We start from the raw sequence: 16,470 nt of genomic DNA on the forward strand, positions 1-16,470 counted from the left end.
GAGGGGGGAGGGGAGGGGGAGGGAGGGGGAGGGAGGCGGAGGGGGAGGGGGGAAAGGGGGAGAGGGGAGTGGGGAAGGAGAGGGTGCTACACCAATGCAGGAGAGATTTGGGCCCAACGGGTCCACTTGGTCTAGTGTTTCATAAATGTTGCCTTAGTCCCTGGCTTAACTACCTCCTCTGGCAGCTTGTTCCATACACCTACCACCCTTTGTGTGAAAAAGTTACCCCTCAGATTCCTATTAAATCTTTTCCCCCTCACCTTTATCCTACGTCCTCTGCTCCTCGATTCACCTACTCTGGGCAAGAGACTCTGTGCATCTACCTGATCTATTCCTCTCATGCTTTTATACACCTCCATAAGGTCACCCCTCATCCTTCCACGCTCCAGCCAACTCAACCCCTCGCTGAACCTCACTCACTCAGACCCTCTGGTCCTGGCAACGATTACGATAGAGACAGATTTAATGGTGTACCAGACCAAGTGGACCTGTTGGGCACATTCCTTGTAGGGTTTCCATTGTGACTTGGGAAAATCGCGTTTCTTCTTTAAAATAAATTGCTTTAAAACAAAAATCTCAATACAATAAATATGCTACGTAAAATAAAGAGGACGAGATGGATCCAAAGTCTAATGCTGGAAGGAGATTTAATAAATACTCTACATGAAGCAAAAGACTTTTGAAGAGCAAAAATATGCTGAGTAATTGGGAGCGTGACTCATTGAAACACCTCTTTCAAACAGCTAGTAAATACACGTTGACCCAAATAGCCTCTTGAGATGCGATATTTCTCTGTGCTCCAATAATATAGAAGAGTTGGAGATAAAATTGGCCAGGAAAGGAGTGAGATTAATGTATGAATGCAGTACTGATTTTGAAGTCAGATCCATTAAAGTCGCCGGAACTTAATTTGGCAAGTGTGTTTCTTTTCATTTATTACTGTGACGTGGTGATAAATGGATGACCCTCGGACTATCCTTGATCGGACTTTGCCGGCTTTATCTTGCACTAAACGTTATTCCCTTATCATGTATCTACACACTGTAAATGGATCAATTGTAACCATGTATCGTCTTTCTGCTGACTGGTTCGCACGCAACAAAAAGCTTTTCGCCGTTACCTCAGTAAACTAAACTGATCTGAACTGAATTAATGGAGAACATAGAAGGGTACAACACAGGGGCAGGCTCTTTGGCACATAATGTCTGTGTAAAAAATAACGGCGAGATAAACTATTCTTATGTGCCTGCCCATCCGTCCATTCTCTGAATATCCATGTGTCCATCTAAAAGACAATTAAACACCATTTTCCTACCTGCCTCCACTACCACCCCTGGCAGCACTTTCTAGGCAAGGGTGGAGATGTCCAACACTGTGAGATGAGAGGGGGAAAGTTTATGGAGATGCGCAGGGCAAGTCTCTTTACACAGAGGGTGGTGGGGGCCTAGAACACATTGCCTGGGGTGATGGTGGAGCAGAAATGATCTGGCATTTTAGAGGCTATTGGATAGACACTTGGAAGTTCGGGGAACGGAGGGATCTGGATCCTCTGCAGGCAGATCAGATCTTTCTAACTTGGCATAGTATTCAGCATAAACATTGTGGGGCAAAGGGCCTGTTCCTGTGCTGTTCTGTTCTCTATGTCCATAAGTTCATAAGTTCTAGGAGCAGAATTAGGCCGTTCGGCCCATCAAGTCTAATCCGCCGTTTAATCATGGCTGATCTATCTTTCCCTCTCAACCCCATTCTCCTGCCTTCTCCTCATAACCCCTGACACCCGTACTAATCAAGAATCTGCCAATCTCCGCCTTAAACATACCCATTGACTTGGCCTCCACAGCCGTCTGTGGCAATGAACTCCACAGATTTCCCATTCTCCAAGGAAATAAATTCCTCCTCTTCTCCTTTCCAAAGGTACATCGTTTTATTCTGAGGCTGTGGCCTCTGGTCCTAGACTCTTCCACTAGTGGAAACATCCTCTGAACATGCACTCTGTCCAGGCCTCTCACTATTCTGTATGTTTCAATGAGGTCCCCCATCATCCTTCTAAACTCCAGCGAGTACAGGCCCAGTGCCGTCAAATGCTCATCATATGTTGAAGATAGACATAAAAAGCTGGAGTAACTCAGCGGGACAGTCGTATATTGAAAGGCTGGAGCAATTAGGCTTGTATACACTGGAATTTAGAAGGATGAGGGGGGATCTTATTGAAACATATAAGATAATTAGGGGATTGGACACATTAGAGGCAGGAAACATGTTCCCAATGTTGGGGGAGTCCAGAACAAGGGGCCACAGTTTAAGAATAAGGGGTAGGCCATTTAGAACGGATATGAGGAAGAACTTTTTCAGTCAGAGAGTGGTGAAGGTGTGGAATTCTCTGCCTCAGAAGGCAGTGGAGGCCAGTTCGTTGGATGCTTGCAAGAGAGAGCTGGATAGAGCTCTTAAGGAAAGCGGAGTGAGGGGGTATGGGGAGAAGGCAGGAACGGGGTACTGATTGAGAGTGATCAGCCATGATCGCATTGAATGGCGGTGCTGGCTCGAAGGGCTGAATGGCCTACTCCTGCACCTATTGTCTATTGTCTATTGACAGGCAGCATCTCTGGAGAGAAGGAACGGGCGACGTTTTTTTTGGGTGCTTCAGACTGCTTCAGACTGATGGCTCATCACATGTTAACCTATTTATTCCTGGGGTTATTCTCGATGTTCTGTGGTTGTGTTGAGCATACAGACCTTGATTACGTTGGATATCTGTGCATCCATGAGTACCAGCTTGGCTTCAGAATTTTCTCGGAGAAGGCTCCACAACTCTGCTGACCCAGGGTGACCTGTGAGAACAAAACCTAACGCGTTAAGAGGGGGATTTCAGAGATTGTTATCGCAGCAAATCAACAGGAGACTGAGGAAGAGATCTGATCGGTGTTTAGAAAATGACTGCAGGCTGAGACAGGTTGGACAATCAGAATCTTTTCCGCAAGGGTGGAAATGAGCAGAGGGCATAGCTTTAAGGCCAGAGGGAGAAAGATTTAAAGGAGAAGTGCGGGGCACATCGATCCCTTTACACCAGCGATCCCCGTTCACCACACAACCCTGCACACCGGGGACAATTTACAATCTCTACCTTAGCCAATTAACCGACAAACCTGCACGTCTTTGGCAACCGGACGCCCAGCGAAAACCCACGCGGTAAGGGGGAGAACGTACAAACTCCGTACAGACAGCACCCGCAGTCAGGATCGAACACGGGTCTCTGGTGCTGCATTTCTTGTTCGTCTCTGTCTCATAGAGTCTTTGTGTTATACAGTATGCAAGCAGGCCCTTCAGCCCACAGAGTCCATTCTAACCACTCAACACTCATTTGTATTACTTCCTTCATCAGTTATTTATTACCTTGAAGGGAACTTTGCAAGGGGGTTTCCCAAGTTTGCCAACTCAACCACAGAAACAGGGTCTGACTTCTTTAATAGGATGGGACATGTATTCCGTTAAAACATGATTTTCTATCAATTCCAATGTCCTAATTGCAGTCGAAATATAACTCTGCTATCTTAATTGGATCAAGCTTCTGTCTTTATCTCATTTTGAACAAATACATCAACGTAGTGCACTGTCGAGTACCTGGGAATGGAGTGGTTAACTCACCCATCCTGCAGTGCAACTTCCATTATGGAATCACAATGCTAGTTTAGTTTAGTTTAGTTTAGTTTAGTTTAGAGATACAGCGTGGAAACAGGCCCTGCAGCCCACTGGGTCCGCACCGACCAGCGATCACCCTGTACACTAGCTCCACCAGAGACAATTAACAGAAGCCAATTAATAGACAATAGACAATAGACAATAGACAATAGGTGCAGGAATAGGCCATTCGGCCCTTCGAGCCAGCATCGCCATTCAATGTGATCATGGCTGATCATTCTCAATCAGTACCCCGTTCCTGCCTTCTCCCCATACCCCCTGACTCCGCTATCATTAAGAGCTCTATCTAGCTCTCTCTTGAATGCATTCAGAGAATTATCATATCATATCATATCATATATATACAGCCGGAAACAGGCCTTTCGGCCCTCCAAGTCCGCGCCGCCCAGCGATCCCCGTACATTAACACTATCCTACACCCACTAGGGACAATTTTTACATTTACCCAGCCAATTAACCTACATACCTGTACGTCTTTGGAGAATTGGCCTCCACTGCCTTCTGAGGCAGAGAATTCCACAGATTCACAACTCTCTGACTGACAAAGTTTTTCCTCGTCTCAGTTCTAAATGGCCTACCCCTTATTCTTAAACTGTGGCCCCTTGTTCTGGACTCCCCCAACATTGGGAACATGTTTCCTGCCTCTAACGTGTCCAACCCCTTAATAATCTTATATGTTTCGATATGATCCCCTAGGTGAACCTACATACCAACACATCTTTGGAGTGTGGGAGGAAACCGGAGCATCCGGAGAAAACTCACGGAGGTCACGGGGAGAACGTGCAAACTCCGTACAGGCAGCGCCCGCTGTCAGGATCAAACCCGGGTCTCTGGCGCTGTGAGGTAGCAACTCTACCGCTGCGCCACCGTGCCACTCCACTAGTGGGTTTCCCAAGAGGATAAACACAGACTAGAGGGGCTTTGAAAACGCTCCAAAGTTTCATAGTAACCATTGCAGATTCATGAAATAACCAAATTTAAACTCGTCGCCTGCTAGCCTGGAGATTTGAACTCATATCAGCAAATGCATATCAAATATATTATTTTTTATATTTCCATACAAGCTTTCAACTTATTAAGTTGACATTGGCTCACAGAGGAACTTTTCCCTTTTCCCCTGACTCTTAGTCTGAGCAAGAGTCTCGACCCGAAACATCACCTATTCCTATTCTCCAGAGACGCTGCCTGACCCACTGAGTTGCTCCAGGTTTTTTTTCCCTATCTTCGGTTTAAACCAGCATCTGCAGTTCCTTCCTGCACGCCTCCCACTCGTTTTCCTTGCAAACTATTCTTGCCCCGTTCCCATCAACCTCCTTCAGATTCCACCACTCACCATCACACGAGGGGCAATTTACAGTGGACCTTTTTACCAGCCTGTCTATGCGTGGGTTGCGAGAGGAAATTGGAACACCCCTTGGAAAAGCTTGCAGAGATGCAAGAGGTTCATGGAGGTTCAAATGCAGGCCGTGCCAGAGGTCAAGATTGAACCCTGGTCATTGGAACGGTGAGGCAGCAGTTCTCATCTGGTGTGCACTGTGCAACCCATGGAGGTTTACTTTAATGGTGGTCCTTGGAAGAGAGCAGGGACCTTCAGCATACTATGTGCCAGCTGGCCCTTCCAAAAGATCAGCGCTGGTCGTTAGCTCAGCGGAGAGAGATTTACAATCTCTGAACATATGCAGTGAGTAACAATTGCCAGTTGAATGTACCTCCCACATAGTCAACTTTCTTGACATCAACCCAATCTAATGTTTGACCAAACCTACTGTCTTAAAAGCAGCGATTTGTCCCACCATTCTTAACTGCTCAGAGAAGAGAATTTCAGATTCCTGTTGCGATCTGCGTTAAAATGTTATCCAAAACTTTCACGGATTTGAAGATCATGCCCCTTGTTTACTTCAGTCCATCAGCGGAAATAGTTTCTCCATTTCACCCCCACCAGGGCCATTTAGTCTTTCAAACAGCTTAATTACTTCCTTGTAAAAATCTTCCATTTTCAAGCCTCAATTTAATCTCCTCACAGTTTAACTCTACTAATCCTGGAATAATATTAGTGGATCCACAATGCATCCCTCAACAGATCGTCCCAAGGTCCAAAAGCTCAGTTCACCAAAACCAAATCTGCACCTTTGCATTCCTGCCTTTGCATTTTACATTGGTTAGGTTTTATTGCTTCTTGGAATTGCCTGCTAGATTTCATACCTTATGCATTGATCACTGCAGATCCTTAGGTCATAGATCGTTAATCAACCCCGGCCACTCCCCTAATTTTCAGAAACATCCAAGACCAGATTGGCCGAGTGGCCTATTTCAGCTCCTATCTCTTATGATCTTATGATCGTTCTAAGAATCTTCCTTCGTCAGGGTGAAGGACGCATGAATTGCAAGACTGCTTCTTGGCAATTCTTGGCAATATACCAATTCTTAGTTTTCTAAGAAAATTGGCTATTGATCTAGAAAAAATGTGCTTGGGGGGTGATTTTCAGAAATTCCCAAGACCAACGGCCAACTTCTAAACAATTGACCAACTTACAAATAAAGCTAACAGATTTATGTGAATCACCATGAAAAATGCAAGAGTGAACTCATGGGATTCGGACATTCCCCAAGCCAAACCAATTCAAGCCAATCTAGCACTGCTCCACTAAGAGCACTAACAGATGGGGCAATTTCTTCCCAGCTGCTAACAGGCAACTGAACCATCCTACCAACTAGAGAGCGGTCTTGAACTACTATCTACCTCATTGGAAACCCTCAGACTATCTTTGATCAGACTTCACTGGAAACTACCTTGCACTAAACGTTATTCATTTTATTACCTTTATCATGTATCTGTACACGATGGATAGCTTAATTGTCATCATGTATTTGTCTTTCCCCTGACTGGCTAGCCTGCAACAAAAGCTTTTCACTGTACCTCGGTACACGTGACAATAAGAAACATAGAAACATAGAAAATAGGTGCAGGAGGAGGCCATTTGGCCATTTGAGCCAGCACCGCCATTCATTGTGATCATGGCTGATCATCTACAATCAGTAACCCGTGCCTGCCTTCTCCCCATATCCCTTGATTCCACTAGCCCCTAGAGCTCTATCGAACTCTCTTTTAAATTCATCCAGTGAAATGGCTTCCACTGCCCTCTGTGGCAGAGAATTCCACAAATTCACAACTCTCTGGGTGAAAAAGTTTCTTCTCACCTCAGTTTTAAATGGCCTCCCCTTTATTCTTAGACTATGTCCCCTGGTTCTGGACTCCCCCAACATTGGGAACATTTTTCCTGCATCTAGCTTGTCTAGTCCTTTTATAATTTTATACTTCTCTATAAGATCCCCTCTCATCCTTCTAAACTCCAATGAATACAAGCCTAGTCTTTCCTAAAATAGGCTAAACTAAACTCAAGATACTTCAGATCATTGGGTCCCAGCCCGAAACAGCCCCAATTCATGCTCTCCAGAGATGCTGCCTGACCCGCTGATTAACTCCAGCACATTGTGTGTTTTTTTGCAAACCAGCATCTGCAGTTTCTTATTTCTCTCAGAACTGTTCTCATTATGACCGTCCCAGTGAAGAATATTTGTGCATTTGGTTCCCAGGAAAGTTACCTTATCAAGTTAAAATTTAACAGGAAAATTATCCGAATGCTTTAATAATTGTTAAGCAATGCCAATCAGCCTGTCTGTCAACAAATAAAACATAGAATAAAACCATAAAGTGCTGTAGCTACTCAAGAGGATCAGTTCCTGTGGATTGGAGGATAGCAAATGTTATCCCACTTTTTAAGAAAGGAGGGAGAGAGAAAACGGGTAATTATAGACCAGTTAGTCTGACATCAGTGGTGGGGAAGATGCTGGAGTCAATTATAAAAGACGAAATTGCTGAGCATTTGGATAGCAGTAACGGGATCATTCCGAGTCAGCATGGATTTACGAAGGGGAAATCATGCTTGACAAATCTACTGGAATTTTTTGAGGATGTAACTAGGAAAATTGACAAGGGAGAGTCAGTGGATGTGGTGTACCTCGACTTTCAGAAAGCCTTCGACAAGGTCCCACATAGGAGATTAGTGGGCAAAATTAGGGCACATGGTATTGGGGGTAGGGTACTGACATGGATAGAAAATTGGTTGACAGACAGAAAGCAAAGAGTGGGGATAAATGGGTCCCTTTCGGAATGGCAGGCAGTGACCAGTGGGGTACCGTAAGGTTCGGTGCTGGGACCCCAGCTATTTACGATATACATTAATGACTTAGACGAAGGGATTAAAAGTACCATTAGCAAATTTGCAGATGATACTAAGTTGGGGGGTAGTGTGAATTGTGGGGAAGATGCAATAAGGCTGCAGGGTGACTTGGACAGGTTGTGTGAGTGGGCGGATACATGGCAGATGCAGTTTAATGTAGATAAGTGTGAGGTTATTCACTTTGGAAGCAAGAATAGAAAGGCAGATTATTATCTGAATGGTGTCAAGTTAGGAGGAGGGGGAGTTCAACGAGATCTGGGTGTCCTAGTGCATCAGTCAATGAAAGGAAGCATGCAGGTACAGCAGGCAGTGAAGAAAGCCAATGGAATGTTGGCCTTCGTAACAAGAGGAGTTGAGTATAGGAGCAAAGAGGTCCTTCTACAGTTGTACCGGGCCCTGGTGAGACCGCACCTGGAGTACTGTGTGCAGTTTTGGTCTCCAAATTTGAGGAAGGATATTCTTGCTATGGAGGGCGTGCAGCGTAGGTTCACTAGGTTAATTCCCGGAATGGCGGGACTGTCGTATGTTGAAAGGCTGGAGCGATTGGGCTTGTATACACTGGAATTTAGAAGGATGAGGGGGGATCTTATTGAAACATATAAGATAATTAGGGGATTGGACACATTAGAGGCAGATAACATGTTCCCAATGTTGGGGGAGTCCAGAACAAGGGGCCACAGTTTAAGAATAAGGGGTAGGCCATTTAGAACGGAGATGAGGAAGAACTTTTTCAGTCAGAGGGTGGTGAAGGTGTGGAATTCTCTGCCTCAGAAGGCAGTGGAGGCCAGTTCGTTGGATGCTTTCAAGAGAGAGCTGGATAGAGCTCTTAAGGATAGCGGAGTTAGGGGGTATGGGGAGAAGGCAGGAACGGGGTACTGATTGAGAGTGATCAGCCATGATCGCATTGAATGGCGGTGCTGGCTCGAAGGGCTGAATGGCCTACTCCTGCACCTATTGTCTATTGTCTATTGTCTATTGTCTAAGAGTGTCGAGACTGACAGGGTTATCATTTCATCTTGATGGCTTTTCATCAGAGGTTTTGAGAGGCTCAGAACAATGGAAGGACATTCTTGATGGAAGTATATGGTGGTGTAGCGGTAGAGCTACTGCCTTACAGCGCCAGAGACCCGGGTTCGATCCTGACTATGGGCGCTTGGTTGCACGGAATTTGTACGTTCTCCCTGAAAGGAAGCATGCAGGTACAGCAGGCAGTGAAGAAAGCCAATGGAATGTTGGCCTTCGTAACAAGAGGAGTTGAGTATAGGAGCAAAGAGGTCCTTCTACAGTTGTACCGGGCCCTGGTGAGACCGCACCTGGAGTACTGTGTGCAGTTTTGGTCTCCAAATTTGAGGAAGGATATTCTTGCTATGGAGGGCGTGCAGCGTAGGTTCACTAGGTTGATTCCCGGAATGGCGGGACTGTCGTATGTTGAAAGGCTGGAGCAATTAGGCTTGTATACACTGGAATTTAGAAGGATGAGGGGGGATCTTATTGAAACATATAAGATAATTAGGGGATTGGACACATTAGAGGCAGGAAACATGTTCCCAATGTTGGGGGAGTCCAGAACAAGGGGCCACAGTTTAAGAATAAGGGGTAGGCCATTTAGAACGGAGATGAGGAAGAACTTTTTCAGTCAGAGAGTGGTGAAGGTGTGGAATTCTCTGCCTCAGAAGGCAGTGGAGGCCAGTTCGTTGGATGCTTTCAAGAGAGAGCTGGATAGAGCTCTTAAGGATAGCGGAGTGAGGGGGTATGGGGAGAAGGCAGGAACGGGGTACTGATTGAGAGTGATCAGCCATGATCGCATTGAATGGCGGTGCTGGCTCGAAGGGCTGAATGGCCTACTCCTGCACCTATTGTCTATTGTCTATTGTCTATTCTCCCTGTGACCTGCGTGGGCCTTCACCTAGATCTTTGGGTTCCTCCCACACTCCAAAGACATACAGGTCTGTAGGTTAATTGGCTTGGTAAAAATGTAAACTGTCCCTCGTGTGTGTCGGGATAGTGCCGGTGTACGGGGATCGCTGGTCAGTGCGGACTCGCTGGGCTGAAGGGCCTGTTTCCACGCTGCATCTCAAAACTAAACGAAGCTGAGGCGTGTGTAAGGGGAGACAGTCAGAATCATTTCCCCAGGGTGGAAATGTCCAACATTGGCAGGCGTGTTTAGTCCGGGGCCTGTTTTTAACTTGAGACTAAAGAGAGTCTGGAAACCATTGCCAGGGGTGGTGGTGGACACAGAGACAATAGTGGCATAAAGGCCATTAAGAGGCTTTTAGATAGATACATGGAAGTGCAGTTCTTTATTAACATTAGTACCACACCAGAAGTAAATATTTAATGATGCCCATCTCATGAGAGAAATAGATTGGGAAAAGGCACAGTTTCTTGGCCAGAGTAGGGGAATCGAAAACCACAGGACCTAGGTTTAAGGTGAGGGAGGAAAGATTTAATAGGAATCTGAGGAGTAACATTATCACTCAAAGGGTGGTGGGTGTACGGAACGATCTGTCGGAGGAGGTGGTGAGGCAGTTACTACCGAAATGTTTAAGAAACATTTAGACAGGTGCATGGATGGGACAGGTTTAGAGGGATATGGGCCAAATGTGGGCAGGTGGGACTAGTGTAGGTGGGACATGCTGGCCGGTGTGGGCATGTGGGGCCGAAGGGCCTGTGACGGGTGTCAGGGGTTATGAGGAGAAGGCAGGAGAATGGGGTTGAGAGGGAAAGGTACACCAGCAATGATTGAATGGTAGAGCAGACCTGATGGACCGAATGGCCCAATTCAACTCCTAGAACTTATGATGGATGATAAATGTATTTCCAATTAATTAAAGTTGAACTTATGAATGGCGGAGTTGCTCTAAAGGCTGATGAACTATATGACTCTATGACTCAACATAAAGTGGTCTGACCCCATTCCTTACTGTAACTGCTCGTTGGTTTGCAATGCCCCCTAATCAATGTTCCATGGCCAGTTGTTCACGATTCCATAGAAGTCCAGTTCCTGGCGCCCTGTTTTATTGATCACGGTGTCCCCTGATATCCTTTGGGGCCGGTTTACAAAGCAACACGTCAGAATCCTCTCTTGTCCGGTCCAGTTGTCCTGGGGCTCATGGTCTCCCAACCTGGTCAGACGAAGCTTCCAGGACCATTGCTTTGGAACTCCAGGGTGACAGAATTTTGAAATGGAATCCACGCTCCTTAAGCCGCCACCAAATTTGCTGCCAACTTTTCTTTCTTGCCAATCAGCTTACGTTTTGTAACCAGCAGTTGAGTGCTGTACCCAAATTACCTCATTATTATGCAACATTATGATTTAAATGTGGTTGTCATTTGATGCATCATTACTGTGCAAACTCTGGACCCTTGTACTTTACAGGTGGGTTATTTTTACTGGGGCGCGCACCAGTTAAGTAAAAGCAGGCGAAGCAAAGACCATCTTTCTCTTTTTTGACAAGGACTGGATAACTCATCCGGAGAAAGCAAATCTCTGTCACGGTTAGATCTGTCGTGAGTCTACCACATCAAAACGAAGAAGGGTCTCGACCCGAAACGTCCCCCATTCCTTCTCTCCCAAGATGCTGCCTGACCCGCTGAGTTACTCCAGCATTTTGTGTCTACCTGGGATAGTCCATCACACATATCAGACGCCCCACCATTGGCACTTCACGCTGCATTGGAAAAGCATTCAACATAATCAAAGACTTGTCCCGCACCCTGGTCGGTCATCCCTTCTCAGTCTCCCATCAGCAGAAGATACCGAAGCTTGAAAGGGCAAACCACCGCCGGACTCAGGAACAGCTTCGTCCTCTCTGTTATCAGACTTCTGAATGGTCCTTCCATAAGCAAGGGTACTGTCCGATTCACCTCTACCCCAATGTGGACATTGGACTTTGTCTCTGGAACTGGTGAGCTACAACGCTGAGAACTATATTCTGCACTCTGTATATTCGCCTTTGCTCTACCTATTGTACCTGAGTTTAGCTTGATTATATTTATGCGTGGCATTCTGATCTGATCTGACTGGATAGCGTGCAAACAAGGCTTTTCTCTGTACCTCGGAACAGGTGCCAATAATGAATTGAAACCTAATCCTAAACCCAAATTCAATGCGGATTAAGCATTTAGATGAACTGGTTCCTGCATTCAAGAACTACTTGAATGCTTATCCTTAGCCTTATAAGGGTTCGCTTATCCTTGTGTTATTGACTTCTTATTATGTGTGAGAATGTGCCTTACAACTAAGATTTTACATAACAAGGATTGTCTCGGGATAATGTCAAGGTGTAAATTAGCTGAGAATCTCCCATTCTTGACATTAGAGTCTCCTTGGTACATAATGTCATACACATAATAATCTTGGAGATCCTGCATAATGAATAACTTGGGGTGCATTAGGACTTAGCCGAAAGGGTTGACTAGAAGTTGTGATTCGTTTTGGAGAGCATAAATACTGTTGCTGTAAACTCTCAATTATGTTGCTTCTGATATGTTTTTCTTTTTGCAAAGTGACACTGAACGCTGCTGGACATGGGGGAGGGGGCAGGGTGTGGTGGAGAGAGACGCCCCTCCAAATAAGGGATACTGGGTAAATGTATGTAAATGTAAGTAAATGTCTAAGTAAATGCCTGTATTGAATGTGTAACCTCTGGAAATGTCGGATGGGTTTGTTTAAAAAAGATGTTTTGTAAATGATATTTATTACTTGAATAAAGTATTTTTTGATATAAAAAAAAAAGAAAAAAAAAAAAGACACTGAACAGCAAGCACGGAGGTTGTGAATGAGTGAATCCGAGAAATCTGACCACCCAACATGTATTAATTATTGATTTATTCACAAAATGCTGGAGTAACTCAGCAGGTCAGGCTTAATTATCACCTCTCTGGATAACATTCTGGGAAAATTTCATGGGAGAAATGACAAACTATTCAATGTGTCAAAGTATAACGAGAATCAGATGCACAAATGGAATGTGTTCATATCATATCATATCATATCATATATATACAGCCGGAAACAGGCCTTTTTGGCCCTCCAAGTCCGTGCCGCCCAGTGATCCCCGTACATTAACACTATCCTACACCCACTAGGGACAATTTTTACATTTACCCAGCCAATTAACCTACATACCTGTACGTCTTTGGAGTGTGGGAGGAAACCGAAGATCTCGGAGAAAACCCACGCAGGTCACGGGGAGAACGTACAAACTCCTTACAGTGCAGCACCCGTAGTCAGGATCGAACCTGAGTCTCTGGTGCTGGAAAAAACACAATAGTTGCACAAAAATGTGCCTTATCACTGGCCTTTGTCTACCTATCTGTAAATTAACCGCCCCCCCCACCACCACACACACACACACACACCTGTATCCACCTATCACTTGTATATCTCCTGTATATCAACGAGGCCAAACGGTCACTTCGCTGAACACCTCCGCTCAGTCCGCCAAAACCTACCTGATCTCCCGGTTGTTCAACACTTTCACTCCCCCTCCCATTCCCACACTGACCTTTCTGTCCAGGGCCTCCTCCGTTGTCAGAGTGAGGCCCAGCGCAAATTGGAGGAACAGCACCTCATATTTCGCTTGGGTAGTTTACAACCCAGCGGTATGAACATTGACTTCACTAACTTCAAGTAGTCCCTGCTTTCCCTCTCTCTCCATCCCTCCCCCTTCCCAGTTCTCCAACCAGTCTTACCGTCTCCGACTACATTTCATCTCTGTCCTGCCCGCTCCCCTGACATCAGTCTGAAGAAGGGTCTCGACCCGAAACGTCACCCATGCCTTCTCTCCGGAGATTCTCCCTGTCCCATTGAGTTACTCCAGCATTTTGTGTCCACCTATCACTTGCCTGGCTTTGTCCCCCCCACCCCCCGCCCCAACAACGTCTCTATTATCCAGTGTTCCATTACCTTTTTAGATTTTTAGATTTAGATTTTAGATTTAGAGATACAGCGCAGAAACAGGCCCTTCGGCCCACCGGTTCTGCGCCGCCCAGCGATCCCCGCACATTAACACTATCCTACACACACTAGGGACAATTTTTACATTTGCCCTGCCAATTAACCTACATACCTGCACGTCTTTGGAGTGTGGGAGGAAACCGAAGATCTCGGAGAAAACCCACGCAGTTCACGGGGAGAACGTACAATCTCCGTGCAGACGGCGCCCGTAGTCAGGATCGAACCTGAGTCTCCGGCGCTGCATTCGCCGTAAGGCAGCAACTCTACCGCTGCGCCACCGTGCCGCCCTTACTATTATCCTATTATCCATTTATCGTTTTTTATTATCTAATTCTATTACCTATTAAATATTAATAATCTTAACACTTATCCTACTACCACCAATCTGCAGAAGGGTGCTGACCTGAAATGTCCCCTATCCATGTTCTCCAGTGATGTTGCCCAACCTGCTGAGTTACTCCAGCACTTTGTGTCTTTTTTTTGTTGTAAACCAGCATCTGCAGTTCCTTGTGTCCGCTATCCTTAAGAGCTCTATCGAGCTCTCTCTTGAATGCATTCAGAGAATTGGCCTCCACTGCCTTTTGAGGCAGAGAATTCCACAGATTCACAACTCTCTGACTGAAAAAGTTTTTCCTCATCTCAGTTCTAAATGGCCTACCCCTTATTCTTAAACTGTGATCCCTTGTTCTGGACTCCCCCAACATTGGGAACATGTTTCCTGCCTCTAACGTGTCCTACCCCTTAATAATCTTATACGTTTCGATAACATCTCCTCTCATCCTTCTAAATTCCAGTGTATACAAGCCTAGTCGCTCCAGTCTTTCAACATATGATAGTCCTGCCAATTGGAGATAGATAGATTCTTGATTAGTGCGGGTGTCCGAGGTTATGGGGAGAAGGCAGGAGAATGGGGTTGGGAGGGCGAGATAGATCGGCCACGATTGAATGGCGGAGTAGACTAGATGGGCCGAATGAGAGTGTATGGTATGCCGGGGTTATACTTGTACTGTGCTATTTCCAAAAATGAATTTCACTGCACCTCGGTCATTTCCTGTGACAAATACAGTGCCAATGTACAAGGGAATCGCTTGATGCCGGAAGAGGTGGCTAATAATTTCAGAACTTATCCGGAAGCTTTGACAAATGTCACAGTGTTTCGATGAACTGTGTCTCGAAGCCTTGGTTTCAAAGAACTCAGGGGATCATGTTATTATTGGAGAATTCTGCGTAGAACGAGAAGCCAAAGGAAATGTAGGAGTTTCCTTCAAAAGAATTATTAACTTGTGATCAAGACTAACACCTTTAAATCTGGGACTGTTTTTAATCTTCCCCATCTAGAATTGTTAAGTGAAATTGTCATGTTGTTTTATCAAGATGAGAAGGGATGTAGCAGGCGTGTGAGAAAGCCCGGAATGAAAGCGAGGAGCCGGGCAAATTCTGTAGAGGCTTTAATGAGCACAGCACACAGGTGTTTGGCCCATGTTGCAGCACACGGAATGGGCCCTCTTACGGCCTCTGGAGCGGCGTACGTCCGGTGTGCGAAACGGCGCAAGAAGACATAAGGGCAGTCCCGGAGGGCTGATGGCACGTGAGGGCGAAAGGCCCCTTGGCGAGATGTTGGCACTGGCGCGAGCTTGCCCACCCGCTCGTGTAGGGTGGCCGAGGGTGGCTCCTGTTGTCTGTGCGCCAAGGGCATGAACTCCCCAGGCACCGTTAGCGGAGAACCATAGACGAGCTCCACCGAGGACGAGGCCAAGTCCTCCTTTGGGGCGGTCCGAATGCCCAACAAGACCCACGGCAATGCGTCCAACCAGTCAGGGTCGGTGCGCCGCGCTTTCAGTGCGGCCTTGAGTTGCCGGTGGAACCTCTCCACCGGGCCGTTTGCCTGCGGGTGATAGGCCGTGGTGTGGTGGCCGCACACCCAACAGGTGAGCCATGGCCGCCAACGGCACAGAGGTGAAATGGGGCCCGCAGTCTGATGAGATGTCCACCGGCACTCCGAAGCGGGCAATCCAGTGTGCGGACAGGGCACGGGCACATGTCACTGCAGAAGTGTCAGCCAGCGGATTGGCCTCCGGCCACCGCGTGAACCGGTCCACCACCGTGAGGAGGTGGGTAATGCCGCGGGACGGGAGAAGTGGGCCCACGATGTCCACGTGCATGTGGTCAAACCGCCGGCGCGGTACCCCGAACTCCTGGAGGGGCGCTCGGACGTGTCGTTGGATCTTGGCCATCTGGCATGGAATGCAGGACCGGGCCCAGTGACTGACCTGCTTGTACAGGCCGTGCCACATGATACGGGCGGCCACCAAAGCGGTCGTCGCCCGGATGGAAGGGTGCGCCAGCCCCTGGATGACGTCGAAAACTTTTCGGCGCCAGGCGGCAGGGACGATGGGCCGTGGCTGACCAGACGAGACGTCACACAGTAACGTTGCCCCCACTGGACCACTGGACAGGTCCTCCAGTCACAGTCCAGAGATGGCAGTCCGGTAGGCGGACATCTCGCTGTCTTCCAGCTGAGCCACTGCCAGGGCGGAGTAATCGATGCCCGGAGCCACGTCCAGGACGGCA

General features: G+C 46.8%; 1 protein-coding gene across 1 annotated transcript in view; it reads right to left on the minus strand.

Annotated features, from left to right (window-relative positions):
• LOC144604753 (uncharacterized) overlaps nucleotides 1–16,470 on the minus strand; it is a 45,650-nt gene that overhangs the window by 20,403 nt on the left and 8,777 nt on the right. Inside the window, exon 3 of the mRNA XM_078419383.1 lies at nucleotides 2,734–2,828. Within this exon, the coding sequence (XP_078275509.1) occupies nucleotides 2,734–2,828 (95 nt within the window). The remainder of the gene's footprint in view (nucleotides 1–2,733; nucleotides 2,829–16,470) is intronic.

Source organism: Rhinoraja longicauda, chromosome 23 (genome assembly GCF_053455715.1).
Source record: "Rhinoraja longicauda isolate Sanriku21f chromosome 23, sRhiLon1.1, whole genome shotgun sequence".
Taxonomy (NCBI): domain Eukaryota; kingdom Metazoa; phylum Chordata; class Chondrichthyes; order Rajiformes; family Arhynchobatidae; genus Rhinoraja; species Rhinoraja longicauda.